The sequence below is a fragment of the Platichthys flesus genome, chromosome 17 (genome assembly GCF_949316205.1).
Source record: "Platichthys flesus chromosome 17, fPlaFle2.1, whole genome shotgun sequence".
In the NCBI taxonomy this organism is placed as follows: Eukaryota; Metazoa; Chordata; class Actinopteri; order Pleuronectiformes; family Pleuronectidae; genus Platichthys; species Platichthys flesus.
The window spans coordinates 5296624-5323186 of record NC_084961.1 but is presented as its reverse complement, the minus strand read 5'-3'; the positions used below and the strand labels follow the sequence as shown (position 1 = coordinate 5323186).

The 26563-nt window shown below is 44.9% G+C and overlaps 1 protein-coding gene across 2 annotated transcripts; it reads left to right on the top strand.

The window, feature by feature from the left end:
- Positions 1 to 2019: 2019 nt before the first annotated feature.
- LOC133972474 (TGF-beta receptor type-2-like) lies at positions 2020 to 24591 on the top strand. 2 transcript variants are annotated; one of them, XM_062409953.1, is made up of 7 exons: positions 2020 to 2150; positions 10480 to 10621; positions 11340 to 11530; positions 14604 to 15367; positions 16642 to 16783; positions 22764 to 22888; positions 23492 to 24591. In XM_062409953.1, the coding sequence occupies exons 2-7, from the start codon at positions 10485 to 10487 to the stop codon at positions 23669 to 23671; spliced, it is 1539 nt and encodes a 512-aa protein (XP_062265937.1). In that variant the 5' UTR covers positions 2020 to 2150; positions 10480 to 10484; the 3' UTR covers positions 23672 to 24591. The 2 variants fall into 2 exon arrangements, with proteins under 2 accessions (XP_062265937.1, XP_062265936.1); XM_062409952.1 differs by lacking the exon at positions 2020 to 2150 and adding an exon at positions 6542 to 7020.
- Positions 24592 to 26563: the final 1972 nt, after the last annotated feature.

The following is a 26563-nucleotide window of genomic DNA, read 5'->3' as shown; positions in this document are numbered from 1 at the left end:
CTGGTCCTCGCTCCACTCTGCGTTTTCCAGTGCGGCCTGTTGCATGTCATTACCGATCGGGTTCTCTTTGCTCACGCCCATCGTCGCACAATGAGCCGACTATAAATCAGAAGGTGCTGTTTGTCTATTACAACCTTCAGTGGACCGCCGCCTATTTCTGTCCCTGAGGCTCGATGCTGGAGGACTTTGAATTTACCAAGTAGAGGGCAACAGAAACTTCATCTCAGTTACCAAAGGAAAAATCAAAAGCATCCATTTCTGCAGTCTCATGCATAAAGATGATGTTACAGCCCCATGTGCTTCAGGACAGACACCACATGTTTCTTGATTTACAAGGAACCATACACATTACTTTACATGTATGTTAAGACCAACCTGTACATTTACATTCACATGTTTTACACAATCTCAATCCACAGGGCTCCATATAGGTTTTAATCCCCAACCATTACAACATGCCTCTCGTCTTCTAGCTATTCAAATGTGGAATTTAATTGCACAACAGCTTTTAGCAAAGACAACAGGGTAGATTCTCTATGTTGTGTTCTACACTGGTAGTTTTATACTGGTAGCCTATGCTTATAGTGTTAATGAAGTTTCTTTCTCGAATGTTGTCATGTGATAGGAGTCTGACGAATCACGCGAAGGCTACGCTGTGACCAGAAAGATTAAAACACGTGTCATATAACTATGAGATTTCTTTGACAAGAACTTCAAGAGGGGTAGTTTCAACGCTGGCGTTTCACATCGTGTGCTCACCGCCACTGATTAAGTTGAAATACTTTTTCTGCTCCATGGCTGTAAACCACAGCACTGATATACTTTCTGTTTATGAACGTGTTATGTAAAGACTAATGTTAAAAGATAGAAAAGCTTTTTTTCTCATCGAGCCGACAGGAAGCAGCAGCAGCTCTCACGTTTCAAAATGCTGCGATGTGATTCTGTGGTTAACGGGTCTGTGAACATGCAACCTCTCTCTCATGACTTTTATCAGATGCACATGTTCCTCGTTTAGTTTGCATGATAAACTCTCTGCTCCCTCACGACCCGTGTTGGAACATGTTATTGGAGGCAGGGAAACTGAGTCGTCCCTCTCTTCGCTCAAATAGATGTTTCTCTTTAATCTAGGTTTGGTGAATAGCATGACCGTCATCTCTATGCTCATCTCACTGCCTTCACCACAGCAGGCCTCAAACTGGTTTAACCCTGCACTGCACAGATCCCAGCCGGTTCCCCCCTTGAAGCAACTGGATCCTTTGGATTCATGTGATCTGTGATACAAGCCACTGAGGTTGGTTGATGAGAGACATCATGCACAAAGGAAAGAGTTGCTTGGTAAATCATTTCCATCGGAGAAGAAAGAAAGGAAGCTTTTTTTTGTTTTCTGTTTGTTCCCTTTTCCTCTTTTCTTGCTGCTTTGTGGTCTTTGGTGGTTTTGGGGGGTGAATTCTACATTCCCAGTTTGTGCCAGTTAACAACACTGCACTGATTTGTTCATAAACTCCACAGAATCCCTGAATATACCAATGTGTGGTTTGTGAGGCTGCAGTTAAGTTCCTTTACAGTCAGGTCAGTAAAAGGGGCTTTTATAAAGTTAGTTAGAATTTCTCATCCAGCCCTCGAGCAAACAGGAAGTTGTCACACAGCGATGGAGAGTCACATGCTGCAGCTTTTGCTCATGCACATGTTTTGCTTCCTCCTGCGATAAATTCTCTTTCTAAAACAAGGTCTGGCACAGTTTCGGACACCTATTGATGTTCTGCCAGGGAACAATGGCCCCGGCAGTGTTGTGATACCAAAGGTTGTAGCCTCTGGAGCTCTTAAGATAAACTTTCCCTTCCTTCCCAGTGTCAGACTGACGCTGGGAGACAAAGTCAGTTCACAGCAGGAGGCAAACAGGGCTGTTGTTGTCGGAATGAGCCATCGCAGCTTCCTTAGGTTTACCAGTGGCATAGAGGGAATTGTGCCAAATCACCGTGTGGGGGTGTGTGTTATAGTGTGCGTGGCTGTTTACTAAGAGTGCTCTTGTGTGTGTTTGTGCACCGAACCCCCACATGCAAGCCACCATGAGTCAGACTTGCTCTGTACTCTTGTTTTCTTTCTCCGGCGGATCGAGCAGCAGAGTGCGTGCAAGGAAGTGAAACCACACGGTGAGTTTAGCACCCGTATCTCCAGCGTGCACGACCTGGATTCCTGCACGTGTGTGTGGGTTTGAAATGATTTGAATGTATTTGTATGCACACTATAATGAGCCCTGTTCCTGTGGGGAGCTCCAGTTGTGTTTTTCTGGGTGTTAAATGGAAATAACAACCCCCCTCTTCGAGTGTGGATACTAAATGTGAAGATACTGCAAACCAGTAAGACTGGAAACAAGGAAACAAACACCACCAGCCCCACTGAACTCTCAATTTAACTTCAAATATGTTATTTTATCTGAGGTTTTCATTCCCCTTTTAAGTCTCATTTGCTTTTTCTATTTGGTTTCCACCATAATATTATCTCTGAGCCACATTGAGTCTTGCTGGGTGTCGGAAAAATCTGAGAAAGTTATTTCCCAAATGGTAAAAATCCTCTGCACGTCGGACCAACTATTCAGAAAGTCGGCAGAAAGTTTGGTACGTAAGAAGCTGACGTCATCGCTCACAAATTAAGATAATTTCACAATCCAGCATAATACTTTATTGATCTGCCTTTCACACCTGTTCCTTTTTCTTTGGCCTTCATTTTAATGCAGATATCGGACAGAGGCAATCAGGTGCTGTCTAAACACTTAGACAAACTAGACAAACTTTGAGCTTGTTTTTGTTTCGGGAATAGTTTCAGTTCACCACAGCTTCATATTTAAAGATGAAAGACTTATTGATCTTCTAATCTGATGCGGCTCCTAATAGACAGATCCCATTGTCAGCTCCTAGTCACTGGAGGCTGTTGGTTTTCTGTTGCTGTGGCTCCAAATACACAAATCCTGACACAGACACTTATTCCTGACACGTGAAATAGAACATGAGAAACAGTATGAGGAGGAAATCTCAGCCTCTCTGGTTTATTTAGTTGTTTTCTTCACCTTCTCAACTTTTCACTCTCTGGTTCCCACGTCTCTCTATAACGAATTCATCTTAAATTCCTACAAAGCCACTACTAACTTTAGTGCAGTGTTATCGTAGCATTATGAGAAGTGAACTCTCCGGGGACGGAGCCGCACGTGAAGCACTGAAGAGCCTCGTTCAGACAGATTGGATCCGACAGCAGCGCTGCAGGTGAGACAAACATTTCATATTCCTGTTGCGCAGGCACCTTCATCGTGTGCAGTGTAACTGAAGAAGGCACCGATTCAAAATTGTTTTGTGCCACTGTTCTCACAAGCAATTTACAAGTTGTATTACATTACTATCTGCTGCGCAAACACAGCCGCCCCAGGTTGTGGGACTCGAGAGCAGGGCTTAAAGATGTTTTTGTGATGTGTGAGAGGCATTTGTGCGTTTCATCCTGTAACAAAGACACAATTTAAAGTGGTTTATAGTGACAGCCAACATTAGGAGGCTGTGTGAGCAGTAATGCAGCAGCTTGTTTAACTTGAAAGTCAGTGGACTGAGAACGTCGGCGGCAAATCAGTGATTACGCCTCCTCCCTTTAGTTGAGGGTGGATCTGGTCAGAAAGAGTAGATGATGAACTGTGGTTAAATATCAGTCGTGTTCAAAGTCACCTGAAGAAGCAGATTTCTCATGACGATGTCAATGTGCATTAATGGAACACCCTGTTTAAAAGATTTGACAAATTGTTGTCGGGGTGGTGGCAGCCGGAAGGTTCCCGGTTTGAATCCCATTACAGCCAAGGTCCTTCTTTGAGGAGTTTTCTCTGGGTACCCAAGCTTCCAATCACAATCCAAAGACATGCAGACTAATGGGCTACGTTCTTTGGAGAATATAAATGGTTGTTTGTCTCTAATTGTCTGAGATACACTGGCGACCAGAGTACCTCCTCTATTTAATAATCATCAGTAATCATAATAATAATAATAATCATAATAAGAGAAGAACTGTAAGATGACGCATCTTTAAAAGTACACATGCTGATCTGTACTTGTAAAACTTGTATTGTACGCTGACTGATTCATCCCAACTTGTAAAACTATTACAACCTGGACACATTAACCTGGTAAATTGATATCAACAATTTCCCAGTGAAGAGAAAGATAAAGAATTAAGATTTGAGTCAATTCTATGTCCCAACACCACAGAAATCTTTAAGAATCACGTTCTGCTTTGTTATTAATAAAGATGAAGACAATCCGCTGCAGTAGAGGGAGACGTCCCCTAAGCACCTTTATTCTTTTAACAGTTTCGGAAGTTTTAAATCCAACGTGACCGACTTAACGTCCAGAGGAAATGAATGCAAACCCTGTCAGAGCTGAACTTTCTCACAACGCTCATGTGTCTCTGTTCAGATGAATTCTCGGTTTCTAACAGCGACTCAGCATCTTTCTCACTTTGCAAGACTTTGTTTTTTCCGTGACTGAGCTCCAGTGATGACTCCAGTGATGACTCAGTATTCCTGTGTGGCACCCATTTCAGCTGGCTCTCAGTGCGGGGGAGAGAGCTTATTGAAAGTGGGGATGCACTATATGCACAGAATCTTCTGTGTGGGAGAGACAGCACTTATTTTGTTCTAATGGAGACCGAGAAAGAACCAAGCAGAGAGAGCGACGCCTCCGAGCTGCTCTGTGGTGAGCTGCATGCTGCGAGTGTTTGCCGCCGGTGTTATCTCGAGGCGTGCGTCCAGAGATTTGTCATCAGGTTTCTCTGTTTGCTCAGACCAAAGCAGTTTACAGGAATGTCAAGCACCTGCTCTTGACTATAATACGACTCAGGATGTTTGCCTGGTGCTTGTTTATCTGTGTTTGTGCAACGAGGAGGGGGGGGGACTGTTCAAAGGCAGAAGGAATGCCAAGGAGCCAGCGACAGAGGAAGAGCTAAAAGGGACACATGAAGCAGGTTTAAAAAAGGCCTCCCTGGACACACTGGAGGGTTGTGTGTCCCCTGCTGACGTGAGGCAGATAGAGTGGAGTTATAAACGAGTGTGTTTGGTTGTGTTGTGGTCAGCGAGCAGGATGTTGTGACCCGCCGGGAGCCCACATGCGTTGAGGTCAGCGGGGAGAGGGACGTTCTGGGCTCGCAGCGCTGTCGGATCTCCACCTTGTGGCTTGGACCCCATCCTGCAGAGCTGCATGGCCGCCTGGCACGGGGACTTGAACAAACACACACATCCAACCATCCGCACCGTCCACACCCACCCAGAGGCAGAAGTAAAACAAGGTCAGGGAAATGGGCTGAATGAAATCCCTCCCTTATACCGGGGCCTTTCAGAGACTCAGAGTTTGGACTTGTTTACATTATGGCAAATATGCACCATTACATTTATGCTGAATTAACCACTGTCAATTCATGAGTATGCTGGACGTTTACGTGTCAATGGAATACTTTAATAATGAAGATAACTTAAAGTGTAACTTCAAGTTGTGGGTGAGGTAACTCTAACCCCACCCCAAACACACACTCACACACATACACACACACACACACACACCAAGTGGCTTGCTAAAACTTAGTTATTGTCGCTCAGTTATTTTCTCGATATGACTCCAGACTCCAACGATGACACTGTTCAACACACACGTGTCGAATCAAGTAGATGGCATCTCACCTTCTGAGCTTCCTGACAGTCATTAGGGTAAGTTAGGGTGTGTGTCTGCGTGGGTGTGGGTGTGTGGGTGTGTGTTTGTGTGAGACAGTCGAGGCGCAGGAGAGGACGGGGGAAGTCACTGACTGGTTCACAATGCGTTGGTTTAGATGTTTGGTTACAACATGGATTTGAAAGTGAGCTCAGTTTTCCAGATGCCTACTCGTGAGCGGATGGGGGCGGGGGGGCCACCCACCTTTAATCAGAGGGTATTAACTTTTTTCAAACATGACGTAGGCGGCGTCCCGGAGGAATGACACTAGGTTCAGCCCTGAAAGGTCAGAGACGGTTTGAAACACGAGTGTCATGACCCATGTTCAACCCCTTGAATGTTAATGTTCAATTCAAATGTGATTTCAAAACACAGAACCCATGTAAAGTTCTGCACCTCTTCAGACACTTGAAGATTCTCAAGCTCAGCCAGAGCAGCGAGGGAGGTGGATGAAGCCGAGTGAGTCCGGTGGTGTGAGGAGTGGACGTCCTGTGGGGGGGGGGGGGGCTGGACACAGGGTCAGGACTGAAAACCCCTGACATCACGGCTGGAGTATGAAGAGCAGAAACACATGTGGGCCATCGAGGGGGCGATTTACTGGTGTCACGGTGGACTTAACCTCTGTGTGTCTTCAATAAAAAGCAACACTTTGAGATATGGAGAGGCCCGGGGCTTTGCTGGTGTCACCCTTGATTAACTGGGAGGCCTGGACCCCCTCCAGGAAAACATGGAGCACGGGGAACTTGGCTTAAATGAGCGAAATGTGTAAACAAATACAAAATAAAAGTGTTTTCTTTTCTGATGAGCAGTTTCCTGGGAGATCTGAGGGCTGAGAGGACACTTTGAAGAGAACCAAGGTGTTTTTGCTTTTCCTCGCTATGAGGTGAAGCCACCGGTTGTGTGAGAGCGTGTCATTTCAAGTCCCGGCCTCTTAATGACAGGGTTCGACTCTGCGGCAGGAGTCAGGCTGAGAAGAAGAGGAAGAGGAAGAAGAAGGGGAGGAAGAAAAAAGTGTCCAGCCCCTCTGAAGATTTCCTGTTTCATGAGACGTGCACATTTACTGTGAGACGTGTTGCCTGCGCGTGTTGACTTCCATCCGGAGCCGTGCGCGCGTCTCTCCTTCTCCTCTGGTCGTGGAGCGGTTCTAAGTTTTTGGGAAATCCAACCAGGGCTTCGGTGAATTCATGAGAAAGAGGGAAGAGTGTTCTCCGTCTCTCCATGGAGCTACTTCGCCTTTCCGCCTTCTGGTGCGGAACGCTACTGCTCGGTGTCCTGCTGCTGGAGGAGACGGGTGAGTCCAACTTTACGCACGCGAGTCCGGACGAGTCTCGCGTGAAGCGACACCGAAGTTTGCTTGAAGTTTATTTCACACGCGATGTTTTCCCGCAGACCTGCAAAACTTTTAATAATAACAAAAATAGTCCGATTAAATTCTTTAAAAACAACAGAACCCACCGCAGTGATCAGGTTTTTGAGATTCAAGTCACCTGTAGTCTTCCTCATGTAGAACCGGACCGTTCGGTTAAAGTTTGTAAAGTTTGTTTCAATCCATATCACGAGTATTATCCTATTTATCGCGATAAACGTCACTTTGTTATTTCCTCAAGTTTTCAGACAGGTGCTTCTGGGTGAAGGTTTTCGGTTTCAAACTCTTTAAAACGATAAACAACAAAACATTTGTACGAATCTGAAGTAGATAGTTTGTGTTGAAACTCGTCACTGTGTGTAAGAAGTGTTTGTATCGGTCCACATCTGGATTATTACTGTTATAAATGTCTTGTTGTTGTTTCTTTCAAGTTTGAGGACTGATTTAGCTTTTGATGAAAATGATATCTTGATTTTTATTGATATTTCTTTATTGTCCTACTTCCTCACATGGGTTATCTCTGGGGCTGGGCATTCAAAATTTGAATAAGTTTAACTGTAAACAACAGAGTCCGCTCTACAAGTGTCTTATCTGTCTGATATCACCTGTTAGCCATGAGAGCCCTCCTCATAAGATGCTGCTAAAAGAACATCAGGTAGAAAATGTTTATTTCAGTCGATATGGATAATTATCTGGAGATTAACCACGTGTGGAAGTAGGGCTATTCTATATTTGTCCTTCTCTGTCCTTTAAAGAGTAATAACAATGTGACATTTATGGTGCTAATCATCGATATCTATCAATTTCACCTTGATATAGTTTTGGTGGTATCGCCCTGCCCCAGTTTGTCTCCATCTTTTGAAGTGGCAGCCACAGGACTTCCTCCGAGGAAGACTGGCTTTTACCTTCATCTGTCCCGGGCTCAGTCCCAAAGGCACCAAAGTGGCTTTGGCTGTTCCTAATCCTCTCTCTTTCTCTCTCTCCCCCCCCCCCCCCCCTTCTGTGCAATTATATGTAGCCCTGGGTGACAATTACTACCATTCATCCCCTCCATAGCCCGCCCCCCCGGGTTTAAAACCACGCACTCGTCTTTCAGAGGAGTCACTCTAATGATATAATTACTCCGGCTCAAACACCTTCACACCACTGGACTTATCCCCTCACTGATGATTTACTTCAACCCCCCCCCCCCATTGGCCCACAGATTTGAACAGGCTGAAATGGCTCTGAAATGATTGAGGCCGGAGTTTAAGTGTAATATCTTGATGGGTTTTATTTGTGCGGGGCAGTTCCCTCGGTCAAGAGGCCGGAGAGAAATATCTCTCTGAGAGATTTTGCTCTTTCCACGCTGCAGGTTGTACAGTATTTCTGTTGCTCCGTGGTTCTAACCCCACCCTGCCCACTGGGGAGGAATGACACAGTAGGCTTTTTGTGCCACAGAGCACACACACAAACAAACACACACTGTATCACACACACACACACACACACCACAGCACCTTTTCCTCGGGTCGGTGTGAATTCAGAGATACTGAGCAGACGTCTTCGCTGACACCGTGGAGATGTCTGTCTGTCTGTTTCACTTGCACTTCCCTGTCTGAAGCGTCTCTCTCTCTCTCTCTCTCGCTCTCACTCTCTCTCTGACCATGTGACTGGACAAAGTCTTGCAGCTTCAGACACCCCACCCACCACTTCTCACGTATCTCTGTGGTGTTTTTGTGCAGAGGGTTTTGACAGCGGTAGAAGCGAAGCCACTCTCTCACTTGGCCTGCTCTCGAGATGCACATTCTGATGGAAGGAGCAGGTTCCTGTGCACGTGGTGTCGGCGTACAGTAGAAAGTGTGGTTAGGTGGTTAAACTGTAGCAGTGCAGTCACATGCTCAGTCTCTTCCTCTGCTTTTGTAATTTAGACGTTTTCCCGTCAGTCTATTCTTCCGTTTTTTTCCGGTTTTAAACATTAACCTAAAAGATGTGGAGGAGTGGAGTTGAGTGATCCAGCTCGGACCACGTGGAAATCTCTTTTTCCCTTCTCCTTTTTCTGTTTACTCAGTGGACTCGCAGCGAGAGGCTAAAGTACACATGATCATCATCATTACCGTCATCATGCCACGTTGTGTACGCCTCAAGAATCACGTGGGATTGTCTGAAGGGAGATTGCTCACCCTCCTCTTCCTCAGTCTGTCATCCATGTCCCAAACAGAGGCATGATACCTGGCTGCTTTTATCATTCCAAGAACTAAAGGAAAACCTGTCTGGAGAAACTAAATTCCTCACAAGCACACACATGCACACACACACACATTATGCAATCCACCCTTTTTTTTTGATATTCCTGAACAGAGTTGGCGCGGCACCTTCTCTTGTCGAGGAGCCGACGTGACAAATTAGAGAGTTCCCAGCGAAGGAGCCGAGATGAATCCGTGTTTTTCTTTGTTTGTTGTTCTTGCCTGTCTGGTAGTTGTCTCCTCAGATGATTATCAAACCCACAGGCACTCATCACAAAATCCTGTCTTTCACTGATATGGACCTGCCCGCCGGCAAAGTCAAGTCTGAACAAGCCCAGCGTGAGGTGGAGGCCTCTGAACGCTGCTCTTATTGTTCCCACTTCACAGGCAGCAAACCTGTCCCTGCAGTAGAAAGACATATTTGGGATTTGTTTCGTCTTTGCTCCGATTTATTAGCAAATTCCAAAAGAGTCCCGGACTTTATATACATACGTGTATTACTGATCAAGCCTTTGTTTGATATTTGATCAAATGTTACTTAAATAACCAGTTAAACCTACGAGGCATGGGTCTGAGTCTGTATTCATTCCTATGGAAAGCTCTGTGATCTCGGATGTGTTGCGTCACTCCTCCCAGCAGGTGTTGTTTTATCAGGAATCCATGTTCATGGAAAAACTGTAACTTTTGCGTGTGTGTTTTGGAGAGATCGTAATTTTGTACCACAAGAAGTGACCATAAAAACTCATCATCTAAGAGGCTAGTTATTTGACGTTGTTAGTTTTTTCCCCGATATCGCTCCAGACATATATTCCGTTAAAAACAGCTGGCGTAAAGAACTGCATTTCCCTTCATTGAACACTTGGGGGCAGAGTCAGTATATATGCCGATCCATTTACGAAAGTTTTGATTCAAAACCAAATTATATTTAGAAAAATAAAAGGCCTTTAAAAAGTATTAAACTGCCAAATCAAAGAAGGAACATCACTATGTTATTATATCAGTACGCACGTTTAATGATATGTGGCTTGAGAATAACAAACTGTGCTGTGTGTCACAAGTGTTTCATGTCAAGTGTCTTAAAAACATTTAAATTGAACCTTTATTTTTACTTTATTTACTCACCAACCTTCCTCTGTCCAATGCCCTTCTCTTTCTCCAGAGGCCATGATAATCAAGATGAGGAGGCTGTGCAAGTTCTGCGACCGGCAGCCAACCAGCTGCACGGGGAAAGGGAGGTGTAAGGTGCCGTGCAACATCACGTCCATCTGCCAGCATGATGACGAAGTGTGCGTCAGTATATGGTGAGTGTCCCCCAGTCGTGAATAATAACAAGTTAGAGTGGGTTAAGTATTAAAGTGAGTTGTTTAAAGGTTGTTATATTCACAACAAGAGGTAAGGAAGTTATCGTCCCTGATTCAGACCAGTTTCCTTCTCACACGAGCCTCTCTCGCCCGTCAGCAGCAGATCTGACTCCGAATGTGAGAAGCAGCAGGAAGCAGATTTGTGTCGGCATTAGAAGCTTAAGGCCACGCTGCTGTTTCTAATTATATTAGCGACATTATGAGCATGTGAGGTGCTGAGGTCAGCAGAGCGCCGACGGCACATGGACAGCTGCACCTCTAGAAAACGTCGCTCAGGACAGCGCCGCTCTGCAGGGAGGCGGAATTTAAATATTTATGTTTTGTGCAGGTTCAGGGGTTTTTCTCCTCGTTTCCTGTTTGTAATGATATTTCAAACTCACGCTGTTTGTAAATGTGACCTCTGTGTTGCAGTGATTTACATAATGCTGAGGCCGTGGACAACTCCGGCCTTTTACTCTAACCACTTTATCACTGTACGGCTGGAAAACTGCATTATTTACACAACTTCAGTCCTGACAGTGTAACACGATGATACAGATTTCTGAAAACGACTTCATTTCCAAACTATTCTTTGTCGTTTTTGTTCCAAAACAAAGACCAAAAATCAAACAAAAAAATTGGAAGTGTTTTCAATGGTTTCTTTCCTTCTTTTTCTCAGGAGGAAGAAAGACGACAACGTCACCTTTGAAACCGTCTGTCACAAGCCGGCTGAGAAGCTGTACGGCCTCGTCCTGGAGGACTACAACAACAGCAAGTGTGAGATGAAGGAGAGGAAGGGAATGGGCTCCGAGTTCTTCATCTGCTCCTGCTCGCAGGATGAGTGCAACGAGCACATCATTTTTAACTCATGTAAGTTAAAGCAGCAGCTCTGTAGTTTCTTCTTTTGGTTTGGTTTCTTGTTTTTAGGTCTTTTGGGCCAAAACTCTGACTTATTAATCTGCAGCGAACATGAAAGAAAAGAGTTCCCTGTGGATTCAAAGCAACATTAGCCTGATCTTCACCATCTCTTTGCCTCTGACCTGTGACCTGCTCATTAGCTGCTCGTGCTCCAGTGTTTTCACAAACTATGTTGATCATTGTCTCTCTGCTGTTTGGTGCAGAGCGAGTCTCCCACTGTGGGTTTATCAGAGCTTGTTTGCTGAAACAGCTGGAAACCAGGCTGATGAGAGCAGAGATACCGAACTAAAGCCGTGAAACTGCAGGACGTAAAACCAGAGCAATTAGATAAAAGATGCCGAAACACTCCCAGAGCGGAGGGGAGCTGCAGTCTGCTGATCATGAGGGGCTGTTTGTGGGAGAACAAATCTCCAAGTAGGTTGCTCTGCACACTTTCCCCAACCGAGGGATCCGTTGGGAGAATACAGCAGAAAAAATATCCTGAAAACTCCCAGCAGGAGAGTATGTGTGTTGATGACACTTATAACACACGACAGATGTGAAACTGGAGGAGTTTAGTGTCTCAGAATGAAAATGAGGCATCACACATGGGATTTGAGAGCTTTTAGTTATAAGAACAGACTCAGATGTCAACGTGCTGTAAACAGAAGGAATCATTTCTGCAATTTCCACGTCATGTCGAGCCTCCTGCATGATCGACCCAGACACCACCCCTCGTCTGAGTGTTCCAGACATTTTCCTGTTGTTATGAACACGTCTGACCTGGAAAATCTAAGAAGTTAAAGGCAAAGAGTCATAATTATAATAATATTGATAAATGCAGCTTTTAGTATGAGTACTTTTCTTAAAGCAGTGGACACGTGGTGCAGAAGGAGGTGGGAGACCTCACGCTTCTCACATCTGCACAACACAACATGCTAACGTCATAGTCACGGTCCACCTCGTATCATCATGCCAGTTCCTCTTAGCGTGTCATGTAAGGCGTCATGCATGAAGGCTAACACGTGTGCACTCTAATTCTCTCCGGCTACATGATCACAAACGGGCCTTTCGGGGACGTTGACCCCACGGACTCCCAGTTACAACACGGGTTCTGGAATCATAAGTATTTTGACTACAGCATCCAGGCAATAATAACACGGAGGTACATTTCCGAGACCTGGCTCGAAGCAGGCAGCCTAATTGAAAGCATCTGCACAGTGAAAACCACGTCATGGAAACCCATTCGCTCACTGTCGAGAACGTCTGTGCACTTTCTGTAACTTCTCTGTCACTAACCCGGGGCCGAGCTGTAATGAAAGAGCTGCAGCAGAAATCCAATATATATATATATATATATATAAATATGTTTTACGAGTTAGTGACTGTGATGATCCTTTGAACAGTGTTGTTTTTCTGTTTAAACATTCACTTATGTTTCCTAAACTGTTTAACAAGGGTTACTACAAAATCACAAAGCTAATTCATAGGTTAGAGGAAAAGCCAAGTTGTTCACACACCAGCTAAAGTATATTTAGAGTTTCTACGGTAATGGTTGTCAGTCTTCTCTTCCAAGTCTCGGCAAGAAAGCAAATAATCTTTTCATTTAAACTATTTTCATAAGTTTAAAAACTACAAAGCAAAAACTTTCAATTTAAGGGAAAAGCCTAATTTGATGGTTTTTAATTTCCCCAGCTGGACATCAGGTCCCTTCTCCCTCAAACGTGAAGTTACACAACGTGATGCTCTGGCCCAAGCCGTCTGGCAGAGGCCCGGTGACAGGTTTGTTGTGAGAAAGAGCTTCTCACTCCACCAGAAGCAAAACAAACTGGTTGGGGCCCTGTCGAGGATTTCAGACATGTGGTTTCCTGTTCAGGAAAAAAAAAAGACCTGAGCGAGAAGCAGAGGGCTTGACTGGGCAGACGACTGGATCCTGTACTCCTCCTTCAGTTTGACCCGACTGTGCTCCTCACATCTACCCTTCATCTGAAATCTCTTTTATTCATTGTTGTCATTCACCTGTCTGCGATTGTGTTTAGAAACAATCCAAAGCTAAATGGGAAATTAAGGTCTGTAAAAGGGGGAAATTGAAAAATGTTGAGCAAATCCACGTGGGACTGGGAGCAACTAGACAACCCAGTGTACAGATAATTAGATTTGCATCTCGTCACATTGTGAGCCAGTGGGTGTGCTCTCATTCCGTATGTGTGTTGTCTGGTTATACACAGTTTATAGGTCGTCTCTTATAACCGCAGCCCAAGTATAAACTTTCACTCCTCGCCCAAAACTGGAGCAGCTACCAGACGCACCGCCTCCTCAATTACCAGATTCAGACGTAAACTATAAAGAGACACAATATGCGGTTGACTGGGTCGGGGTTTGGAGCTGTTTGCATTTGTGGCCGAGACGCTAACTTTAGCTTTCTGATGCTTATGGACATTCTTTATGGGAGGGTAAGGCCCCCCCCCCGCTGCTCTGAGAATATACTGCTTCAGTCCTCACCAGATACGATCTTCGCAGATACGAGTTTGACTTTAATTTGTTTCTTGTGGGAAACAAATGGTCCGTTAGTCATCGTCCCGAATAAATGGACAAGTGGAAAAGCACCAGGTTCTGAAAGAAGCTTCGTCTTGTTGACTCAGAGAAAAGAAGGAAATCCAAGAGATTAATCTTGAATTATACAAATCCCTTTATTAGTCATTGTTCTTGGACTTTTGATCATATCACATGATCACAGTTCATATTGTAGATGCTCCAATCTTCTTTTTCCTTGGCCACTTCTGAATGGGTTGTTTATTTAAAGTGAACAAACTAATAAATGGACCTTGCAGGAAAAAAAAAAAAGCCAACTCCTTGTTCAAGAAAAGGACTTTTTAAACCCGGGTAAATTGTTCTGGTCACTTGGGGTCAGAAGAAAAAGCTGTTGACATCACATTTTAAAGTTGAAATGCTTTAATCCTTTGCAGAGCTAAAGAGAACAGTCTAGGGATCATCCTCTGGGGACATTGTAGTTTTAATCTTAGTCTTCTCCCTTCTGTCCCCTCAGACATGGACTCTCAGGTGGTAGCGGTCATCTTGGTGAGCCTGGTGCCTCTGCTGGTCATGGCTGTTCTCGTCATCACTTCCTTCTACTGCTACCGGGTCTACCGCCAGCGGCACGCCAGCTCCAGGCGCAAGAAGGGCTTCAGTGACGCTCACGCCATCATGATAGACGACGAGGGTTCGGACAGCAGCTCCACGCTCGCCAATAACCTCAACCACAACACGGAGCTGCTGCCCATCGAGCTGGATGTCCAGGTCGGGAAAGGACGCTTTGCCGAGGTTTACAAAGCAAAACTGAAGCAGGGCTCGTCGGGCGGCGAGGACCAGGGCTTCGAGACGGTGGCCATTAAGATCTTCCAGTACGAGGAGTACGCCTCCTGGAAAAACGAGAAGGACATCTTCTCGGACGCGGACTTGAGACACGAGAACGTGCTTCACTTCCTGACGGCGGAGGAGCGGAAGGTGCAGAGACAGTACTGGCTCATCACGGCCTATCACCCCAGAGGGAATCTGCAGGAGTACCTGAGTCATCACATCATCACCTGGCGCGACCTGTGGCTGCTCGGGAGCTCGCTCGCCGGCGGGGTGGCTCACCTGCACAGCGACCACACGACCTGCGGCCGCTACAAGGTGGCCATCGCACACAGGGACATAAAGAGCTCCAACATCCTGGTGAGAAGCGACCTGACCTGCTGCCTGTGCGACTTCGGCCTCGCACTGCGCCTGGACAGCAATCTGTCAGTGGACGAGCTGGCCAACAGCGGGCAGGTAAGGCCTTTTCTCACTTTGGCTTTTGATCCCCTTCAGAGATAAGACATTAATCCCCCCCCCCCCCCCCCCCCCCCTCCGACGCAGGCCATTCCAAGCCCTGTCATATATTTCTTTTTGAAGGTATTTATTCGACCCTGAAACGAGCCACGCCATCGATCAAACTTTCCATTTCTGATCCTCATCACTCAGGGAATCTGGCTCTAATTATTTGCTATTCTCTCTCTCTTATCCCCCCCGACGGATCGTGTTGATGGACATAATGCCCTAATTCTTCCTAGGTTGTCATTTTATTATAGTCACAAGGCAAACAGGCTAGATTGATTCTTAATGGACTCATTACGCTGAATAGACCAGAGTTATATTAGACTCCATTATGGAAATGACTCACACCTAATGCACTGCGCTGCCCTTGGAGGAAGCGCCATTGAAAACATTTTCCAAAGCGGTAATTACGTGAAGATAATCAACATGTTGTTCAGCTCTGAGCTCCCTTTGTTTCCTGACTTATTTAATATATCAAACATTGTTTGGATTCTCATAAATGTGATGTGACATCTTGCTAGAGCAGGAGATAACCACCTGTCTTTCCACCGCAGGTTAATGTTGGGGTGTAATTCTTATCGACTAGATGTCCTGTCCTGTTTAAAGCAACACTATGTAGCTTTTACTGAGTAACAGCGCCCTCTGCAGCTGAACAGGGGGATATCCATAATCCCCAGCTTCCTGTAACAAATCCACCAAACTCCTGGCTGGTTTGTTTGTTTGTGATCAAGATTACACATAATCTACCGGATGGATGAAAGTAAAATTTAGAAGAAGAACGTGGTATGGGTCAGGGAAGAGCCCATTACATTTTGGTGCAGATCAGGGGGGTGGATCTAGGAATCTCCTTAGATTTCCCAGTGAATAGGTTTATTGGGTCTTGATGGAATTTGTTTTTAGGGGGTTGCGATTTGGTGGGGATCCAAATAAAAATCTGGATCTAGTCAATTTAAATGTGGTTTCGTAAGGGGGGGGTGTTGGCAGAGGTGTGTTCTCTGCTGATTGCCAGTTTAAGCTGCAACTATCAGTCAGTTGAAGTTACACAGAGCAACAACATGCATTCATGGTGACGAGTGGGAAGAGAAGCTGCACCATTCTCTCTATTCCAAGTAGATTTACCATCAAACCATTGCTTTTAACCCATAAAAAACAATATTATACTATATCATCTTTTATTATTATCGGCTGATTTCAGTGACACGGATCTCCCTTTCTGTTTTTTCCTCCAGGTGGGTACGGCCAGGTACATGGCCCCAGAGGTGTTGGAGTCGAGAATCAACCTGGAAAACATTGAGTCTTTCAAACAGGCCGACGTCTACTCCATGGCTCTCGTCCTGTGGGAGATCATCTCCAGGTGTAGTGCAAACGGAGGTAAGATCACGTGCACAGCTCTTTAATCTGCTGTGATGCCTCCATGAGAGAAATGACCACTTCTTCTAATGAAATGATCTGATCAGTATTTGAAACTGACATTTTGAGGAGTAAACTTCTTAGCTGTTTATTTGTTTTATGCCAAATACTTTCGTCCGATCCTGGGATTTCAAAAGCTCAAGAGATAAATAAGGCTTTGAATTAATAAGTAATTGATATTAAAAACTACTGAGAGATTTTGTGAGCAAAGAAAAACTGCAAGAACAAAAAAAGAATCTCAGATATAAGTTCACAGTTTGCAGACCTTTCTAACTGTGTATTCAAGAAAGAACAGTTAAGCTGTAAACAACAATCTGGGCCTGTATCCAGGCCAAAGGCAGTTTCACTAAACCACACAGGAAATATAAGAATAAGTATTTATATTATCCATCTGGCTGGTTGCTCTTTAGAGAATCTGAGTCAGCAGAGAACAGCAGGGCTGACGGCAGCGTCTCTCTCTCAGAAATACTACCGTGGATATTTGCTTTGTGATAGTTTCATACACGTAGGAGACGCCGACAAAGACGTCAACTTGGAAACCACATTTTTCTGACATTTATGGAGTTTAGGTCTTTTACATAAGAAGAACGCAGCGGGGGAGTTAGATGAGAAGATCGATGCCACTCTCATATCTCCAAATAAAACTACAGCTAGAGAAATAGGGACAACAACAAACCAAGTGTAAAAACAAAAGATTCAGAATGTCTGCCAAAAACAATAGTCCAGTTCATAAACCCTCGTAAAGTAAACTTGCCAGGCGCACATGGGAAAGGTTCTTTGTTTTCTGAATCATGTGTTTTCCCCAAAATGTTGAACTGCTGTGTCACATCAGTTTCCTCTTTGTTGATCATGATCAGTTGTGTTGTGTGCACATAGTCTCTAAATGTATGATTGCCTCTAAACCCATCATGCATTGCCCCCAGTGTTCACACATAAACATCACTGGTGACCTTGAGATAAAAATAGAGATAAGTGTGTGTTTCCTTGGTTAATTAGAGATCAGCCCGGGTGATCGAGGGGAAAGGAAATCCATAGCAGCACTGATTAAGTAAATTCCCTTTGGACTGTGTGTAAAAATCCTCAGAACTACTGGAAAGAGAAAATGGGCCACCCTGGCTCTCGCTCCACCTCCAAGGAGAACAAGCACATTGACCACTTTACCAATTAGGAGCCCGGTGACCAGCTTCCACCTCGAGCTCCCTCACTGGATGTGTGACGGGACCTATGTGTGTGTGTCCTCCATGTTCCATTAATCACTGTGGGAACGAATCCTGAAAGGGACTTGATCCATCTCGTGGACGTCTCGAGGATCAGCTCTCACTTCACTAATGTCGCGTTACCCCCCGTCTGTCGTGCCGAAGCAAAAACAAGGCCAGGATATGTGCAAATAATAGAAATTGGCGATTACGTGAAGGAGAACCGCGCGGCAGTATTTCACGTCGACAGTCGGTCATTTGTTTTCACTTCCCTTCAGTGTCTCTGTGGTCCCGTTTGTTTCTGTGACTGCTCCTGTCTCCATTGTGTCAGCGTCGTGATTGAAAGCCGGGTTTGGGCATGAGCGCTTCTACTTTGGTGTTTTCCTGTTTTTGCCCCCACAACCCAAAACCCCCCAGGGGACCCGCCTCTTGAAATGTGTCGCACAGATATTTTGCCCAGGAGGAAAAACATGGTTATGTGACCCACAATCCCCTTTGCTTTTCCTCTCCCGACAGTAAGAATATACAGTGTGTGCCCTGCGGGTACACCTTTGAAAACAAAACAGACGATTTCCTGTTTTGCAAAGAGCCCGGTCCCGGGACGCACTGTTTTTGGAGGGGAAGTTAAATGTTGTGGACGATGTTTTGTGGCGAGTGTCTCCTGAAAGCAGACCAGACAGGAGACATCGAGATGGATTAAATTAATCCAGGATGGATCAGAGCTATAGCTTCACGTTGTTTCCTCTTGAGGGACAAAGGCTTTATTCATCCTACTCATCCATCCGTTTTATTCACTTCTCAGTTTAGTCTTTCCGCAGCTTATTTTGTGTTTATTTACATCCGAACAAACGGGAACTGTGGACGACAGCAAACATTATTATAGACCAAGTTAAACCAGGTTTTTTCTGAATACACAGACAGGTACTACAGTGGTTGATGGATTTAGTTTTGGGGGCAGAACTTCGATGGGAGGGGGCTGGGTGCTAAATGTTTCAAGTTTCCAGGATTACCAACCCGAGCTTTAAATCTTTTGGCTGCTGTATCAAACCAGATGTTAAGCAAACACATTAAATAAAGGCATAACATTTTGGGTTTGATACGGAATGGTATGGACTCTACAATATGGTTATTACTCACACAACAGACTATAGTAGAATAGCGATGAGTCGTGTACATGTCGCACTGCTCAGCTTCTCTACATTTCTCCCCCCCATGTATCTTTCTTCTTTTTACCCTGAGGCAGGTGAAGCAGCAATTAATTACTCTCTCGCTGCAGACAGTCACCCAGCGTTACTCATGGTCGGCACAGGCAGACAGGAAGGACAGGCCGGTGAGGATTTACTGAGGAAAGGGGGGGGGGATGGGTTCCAGTCCCACCCTCGGACCAAAGCAGAGACTAAAGATAGAAGCCGCTGGGGTAGAGCATGTGTTTTTCTCATGTTCTGCATGTCTCAATCCACTTTTTTTCTTGCCTTGGCAATTCTCCGAGGCGAGCAGGGGGCGGGGGGGTTGAAGTCTGTGGATCGTTAAGCTGGAAAACCCGAGGAAACGGTTCTCATCCTGAAAGGTTGAGATGTTGAATACACGGTGAAAGTTTTCCACCTTGAAGGGCCCAGAGGAAGGAGGCACGAGGCTGCACAAATGAGATGCAGTCGTTCAGTTGTTTCCCGACTGGCAGATAGTGATAGAGCGCTGCTGGGGGATCTGGAGTGAATGAGTGAAACTGATGTTGACTGAGAGCTCAGAAAGTCGACCTGAAGTTGCCAAGTTGTCCCTGGAGGTCGCTGACTCACTCATGACTCTCTGAGAACTCACCTCGCTGGAGACCAAACACGCACGGCTCTTGGAATGACGCATCCCAGAGCATACTTTTAATGACCTGGGAGAAGTTTCCACTCGTCGCTCGTGTATCTGATGCCACCTGCCTGTGTGTGTCTCTGTGTGTGTGTCTATCTGTGTGTGAGTGTGTGTGTAGAGGACAGATGTCTGATCAGCTATCTCAGCGCCTCAGTGGCACGCAGCCACCTCGCCGCTCTGTCACGGTTCCTGGGGCCGTGGTTCTGCTCTCAGATGGTGAGGAGAACACAGCCGTCTGTCCACAGCACCCGTCCGCCAGGCAGCCATGAGCCTTCGCTTTGCTTTTATTTATCTTCCAACTGTACAGACAGAGGAAGAGCTGGAACGAGAGGGAAACAGGGACATTTACACACCTCGGAGAGAAGGGGAAAAGCTGGATCCAAGGCTCAGGCCTTTTTTATCTCCGCCTCTGTTCTCCTGTATAATTTAGCTGGTCCAGATTTAGGGCTTGGAAAAGACTGCGAGGGCGTTCCTCAGGCGGGTGGAGCTAAGTAGTGGTATAATAGTGGAGTGGTGTTTAACGTGGAGCTGCAGACAGAGAAATACCTTCGGTCCCTGGAGGGAGAGGCTGGGCTAGACTGGAGAGGAGGAGAGGGCAGCTGCAATCCAGATGTCAGACCAGCAGCTCCTTTGGAACTGGAGGGCCTGGTGGACTGGTGTGTGTGGTTGTGCGTCTATATGGGTGTGGGTGTGTGTTGGTTCTGCCAGAACCCACAATTGGGGGAACTCGTGTCTTGATCGGGGACAGAATATTCGTGTTTGTGCCCAATTCGGTTTCATTGAAGCTTCATCCAGCCCGAGCCGGAATAGCTCTGATCGTGTTTTAATGGGGTTAGGTGAAGGTTAGTGTATGTATCAGCCTTAGTTAATGGTAGGGTTAGCCTTAGGGGATGCCATATGTCCAAAGTAAGTGCCGCACATGTATGCATCTGCACTAAATGACTTTTAACAGCCTGCGAGCAACACAAAACAAGTGTCACAGCCACCGCAGCCTAATCAACACCAGCAGCGGCGGCTGGGAGTGGATTAGTCATCAAGCTGTTCCTCCAGACGCACACTGTGCAAAACAGACAATGTTATTGTGATCACATTACTAATTTATTTCCAAGTGCTTGTTCAAACTCTGCTTGGATCAGCTCCCCTGCATTATTTATGTGTTTAGGTGATGGGATTTTCTTTATTTACGCCTTGTTGAGAATAATTAGACAAAACATGTTCACTGGGAAGGGAGGCGGCTCCAGAAAATCAAACACAATATCTGCTCGTGATGACGTGGAAGGGTTTGCAGATCTCCTCGAGCGCCGATATCTAAACACTACCCACAAAACTTTGGAAACTTCAGGGTTCGTTTGATTGAAGCTGAGAGTTTCTCTCGTCTGCAGGTTCCTGACAAGTGTCCCGAGAAACAGACATTTAAGGATAAAATATGTGCCGGCATTGCAGAATCCACATCACAGCGTGTCAGCTGTCGTCGGAGACACAGCAGACGCTCCTCTCTCTGTGCAGAAATCCTGTCAGTGTGCAGCGTGTGACTTTTGCCGACCACAGCATTCCTCTCTGACCCTGTGTTGTCTTTTTCAAAAGCTTTTTCGCCCGTTCAGAGTTTAATTTAAGGTTCGCCCTGGAAAAACCACCTCTCCCTTTTTCAATGCGGGATTCGTCGGTCCCTCCATCCTAGAATACACACTTGTGTTTACTCGGCAGAGAGCTCACGAGGATGATTCATATATTTTGGGCCCATTGTTTGGGGATGAACACGTAAACATGTTTGCCTCACGGTTTATAAAGTCCAGAATATGGTTATACACTCGCCCAGGCCTGTCCAAACAAAGAGAAACATCTGTCTCCTTTTCTCCTTGGACGTTGACCGAAAGGCCGGTCGGGGCTTTGTCTCAGATTTACCCCCGAACCAGAGGAATTTCACTTTCAGAATAAGTTTCAACTTCTGAGAAAAGCCCCCTGTTGTATTGGTCTGTGTCCCAGAAGTCTCCATTTCCTGTCTGCAGGCTTCACAGCTTCCTGTGAGCCTCTTTGTAACCATCCACGGGTTCATCCCACAAAACCGTTTACCTAGAAGTGGATCGTCTGTTCCAGCATTCCAGACATTCGGGATCGGTTGTGGGATTTTCTCATTCCTTAACTTTGACATATAGCCGATACAGGTGGAGTCAGTGAACTTGCAGTGAACAACATGTTTGCCTCGTGACTGAGCCGGCTGCGGCTGCTTTGTTCCAGTTCTCTGAACTCTGTGACTTTCATCTCGTAGCAGTTTGCAGAACCAATCTGCTTTTACCTTTTTGTTAGTTTAAGTGTGTGTTTATTACATGGTTTGTGTTTTTTTTATATTCAAGGATATATTATGTAAGGTTACATTTTCTTAGCAAACGCTTGACCCGTGGTTTGCAGACTGCGTCAATGCTCTGAAGTCTTGACCCCGACTGAACCCCACTGCTGATATGCTTTTGAGAAGCACTCTGCGTTTTTGTTGTGCAAGAGAACTGACACAAAGCCAGAGCTGAGATGGAGAGCTGCTTAAAACCTTTTAATGCTGACGGTAAAAAAAAAAAAAGAAAAGAAAAATGTAAAGAAAAAGAGTTTCTCCTCAGCAAAGCTCCCGCTCGGCCCTTCTGTCAGTGGAGCTGCTTGTGCTGCTGCGCTGCTGTTTACACTTTGCAACCTGCAGCTTTTCATTTCCAGCGCACAGTGGCTCCATTGACAGGTGTTGTGGCTGCGTGCGCTGTGGGCCGCTGCCAGCTGATCCAGCCACTCCATTCAGGAGAGCTGCACCGGTCCTGAACGTGCGAGTCTGCTCTGAAGTGCATTAGTGAAGCGGAACACTTTGATGATGTTGTTTCTGAACCTGTGTCTTGTTTCTCGTTGTCGTGCAGATGTGAAAGAGTACGAGCCGCCCTTCGGGAACCTGAGGGAGCACCCGTGTGTGGAGAGCATGAAGGACAGCGTTCTCCGAGACAGAGGAAGACCGGAGATCCCCGACATCTGGAACAACCACCCGGTAAGAGGCTCCAGCACCTACTGGGCACAGCCTGGTAGAAACCAGCTCCATGATAATAACTCAATGATCTCCGCTGACTACTGAGGATCTCAAAATATGAGGTTTTCATGCACAACTTAATTATGTGCTTTCACTTGTCAGTTTTAGCAGTAACTATAAGCGCAGATAGCTGGTGAGCTAAGAATACATAAGCAACAGCAAGCAACAGGATAACCTACAAAATGCATCATCTAGTGCAAACCCATATAGCTAGCATTAATATTAATAAATAAATAAAAATCAGTGCAGCACTTATTTCTTAATAAGCTTGTTTATATTCTTTGTGGAATTTCTGCATAATGTTTCCTATTTAAACAATGCAAAAATGAAATATTCAAAGCGGTTTTGATCATAAAATCAAGAACAGGCCATCTGCTAAAATGAAATATCCATAATTCTGTTGCATTATACTTCATTAATAGAAAACATACTGGTTACCAGTGACTTTCATCAACACAAACACAGATGGAAGCATAAACACACATGAACGTTGGTGGTTTCAGCCACAGACTGAGTCAGTGTTCCCTGACTGATCATACCTGTGCTCCACTGCTCCCCCTGCAGGGCATCCAGCTGGTGTGCGCCTCCATAGACGACTGCTGGGACCACGACCCGGAGGCCCGGCTGACGGCCCAGTGTGTGGCCGAGCGCTTCGACGACATGGAGTACCTGGACAAGCTGTCGGACCGCTCCGACTCGGAGGAGAAGCTCCCGGAGGAAATCTTTGTTGTGGATGAGAAGTAGAGCGCAGCAGAAACACCGCCCCCGCCAGGAGGGGTGAGGAGCTACAGCCCAGCAGCTGGGAAGGAGAGAACCTCCAGTGGACGCTTCGCAGTGGGTTCCTCAGACATGAGTGTTGAGGAGAGAACTGGAACATCGTCGAGAGGAAAGTGATCTGTCCCCACAGAGAGGATTACTGCAGTATATTCATCAGGACCAACACAAACACCAGAGACTTCATTTGTTTTCTTCTTCATGCTTCAAAGACTGGATCATAAACAAACAGGGAAATCACATTATTAAGCTTTTTTTAACCAAATACTATTTGCACTTTATCAATATCTATGATCACCAAATGATATATATATATATATATATATATATACATAGATAAATATATATGTATTCAGTGTTGTTTTTGTTTTGAAAATACATTTCAGGTATAGGAATTAAAGGGACCGTATGTATTTAGAAAAGAGGGTAAAGGGGAAAAATGCCAAAATATAAAGATGGGTTAATAACACTAATGATAAATATTGGATTTATTGGTCCCGTGGCTTCAGATAGATAATGATGCAAAGGAACAGAAAACCCATACAAGGCAGTTTTCTACAGGGAGATCAAATCTCAATGACAATGAACTGTTGGAGACGGCAAATCAGTCAGAAAGTTAAAGGTGTGTTGTGTGTATGTGTGCGTGTATGTGTGCATGTGTGTGTGTGGTGCGTGTGTGTGTGTGTGTGATCTGACAATAAGGGACAGAGACACAGTTTGTACAGTATACAGGATTTTAAACTGCTCGCTGCCCATAAACCATCAAGCTGAACTTGTGTGAAGATATTTTTTAACAGAAAAATGGAACTCTGGTCTTGTTTTCAGGGTTAAAAAATAAAATAATTTTTGTAAAAAAAAGTATAAAGTTATAATTAAAAATGTTTAAGGTACTCGGAGTGTCTGTTCGATGATTTCCTTGCTTTTAATAATATGTCTCTTCTGTTTACTCTGAACTGCTTCACAGCCCAGAACACACAACAAAGCACATAACCTTCTTTATTATTCACTTTATCTACATGAAGGCTTTCGGACAAATGTTGCAAATCCTCATTCTGCTTAAGCCATAACGGTCCCTCGGGCTCTCACAGATCACCACATGGAAGATTTAGCATTTTTCTACAGTGTGCACGTTAAATTGACAGGATATCATCAAATGAAAAACTAAATTTTAAGAACTAGTAGATTTAGAGCGCTGAATTGACCGAAATAGGATAAAATATGTATAAGTTTGTAAGTTTTCATTCGTGTAGAATCACCTGTGTTTTTGTCTCACCCCTTTACATCCTCATCAGTTGTGTCGGCCATGTTGTAACGCTATCTTTCCACAGCAGCTCAGAAGGGACAAACCAGACATTCTCCTGCAAGTGTGGAGACGTGGGCTATTCAGCAACTTGCAACTTCACCACTAGATGTCACTAAATCCTACAGACAACCTTTAATGTGACAGATTGGATAGCCACACATTTAACATGCTGAAAATACTAAGAATATTTATACTGTTAACTTTTATTCTATTTGTCACTACAGGTCGACAACTTCAGGTTAATGTGACACACGGCACTGTACTGATCCATCAGCGGCTGTCAGGCTTGGAACAGGGATTCCATCTTCCAGTCCGCGCACACTGTGACACTTCCTTTAATCATATCAGCGTGTGTCATGCTTGCATACTTTATGCACAACACATATACATACGCACACTTTCTTCTGGAAGATATTTAATGTTTCATCTATTGTGTAAGATACTGGGAGAATGGTATCTGACAAAATAAAATAGTAGAGCTGTAGGAATGAGTGAATGTGGCTTGATAAGAAAGGTGATACATAAATACACTCCATATACCACAGTGGTAAGAATGGAGTGTATCTTCGATATATGCTGCCGGCAGTATATTCGTCTGTCTGTCTGTGTGTCTGTGTGTCTGTGTGTCTGTCTGTGTGTCTGTCTGTCTTGCAGGCTTTTATGCATGACTCTCTGAATCTCTAGTGCAGTGCTGTTAAAACAACTCCTCCATGCAAGAAACGGCTGCTCAGCCTCAACCATAAATCTGTTCTCACAGCAAGAGAATCCCCAGGAAGAGAATCGGCTGGTATGTATGTGTAAGTGGTCGTGTCAGCATGCGTGTGTGTGTGTGTGTTTGTATGTGTATGTGTGTGTGTGTGTGATTTAACCCTTCTGCACCTAACACTCATTTGTACTACATCAAATTAGTCAAATTCTAAGCACATAAACCTGCTGCAGCCGTCAAGCAGCAGCAGCAGTGAGAAGATATAGACACGGTTAAAGAGATGCACTTGGGAACAATAGCAAAGTGATTAATCAGCTCCACGGTGCTGAGTTGTCATCGAGGAGATTTCTGTTTGCCCTTCCTACGCTTTACATGCTCTATTTACATAAACTACGCCCCAGGCGCTGTTAGTGTGGGTTGCTCTGCAGATGAATCGGGCATCGCCTTGGGAGATACAATACTGGTGATAAATGATTTATAGTTTTACAATACGAATGGATTATTGCAGTCGTGTAAAAAAAAAAAAAAGGAAAAAAAAGATTCACATTCAAATAACGTGAGGGCAATTTCTCCTGAAGGGAAATTAATGTTTCCCGAGGCACTTTATTCTTTTTTTATTGACACAACCTTTGGAGAAGCGACAGTATATCTTCATTTCAACAGCAAATTCAAATCAGCTTCTACAATGTTATTGCAGCAGCCGCAGAATATTGATGCCACAGAAAATGAATTACACGTGAATCATGTAACATACAGACAACCATAATTTCTGTTGTGTTTAATCCTGTAATTATATTAGCAGCTGTACCATCAATCAACGCCCTCAATTTTTAATTTAGGAATAGTGATTAAT

Excerpts from the sequence above, each read along its gene's own strand:
- LOC133972474 (XM_062409952.1), top strand. The coding sequence starts at position 6,948 with ATGGAGCTACTTCGCCTTTCCGCCTTCTGGTGCGGAACGCTACTGCTC. Across the intron at positions 10,622-11,339 it reads GAAGTGTGCGTCAGTATATG|GAGGAAGAAAGACGACAACG; the intron begins GTGAGTGTCCCC and ends TCTTTTTCTCAG. Across the intron at positions 22,889-23,491 it reads ACATCTGGAACAACCACCCG|GGCATCCAGCTGGTGTGCGC; the intron begins GTAAGAGGCTCC and ends CTCCCCCTGCAG.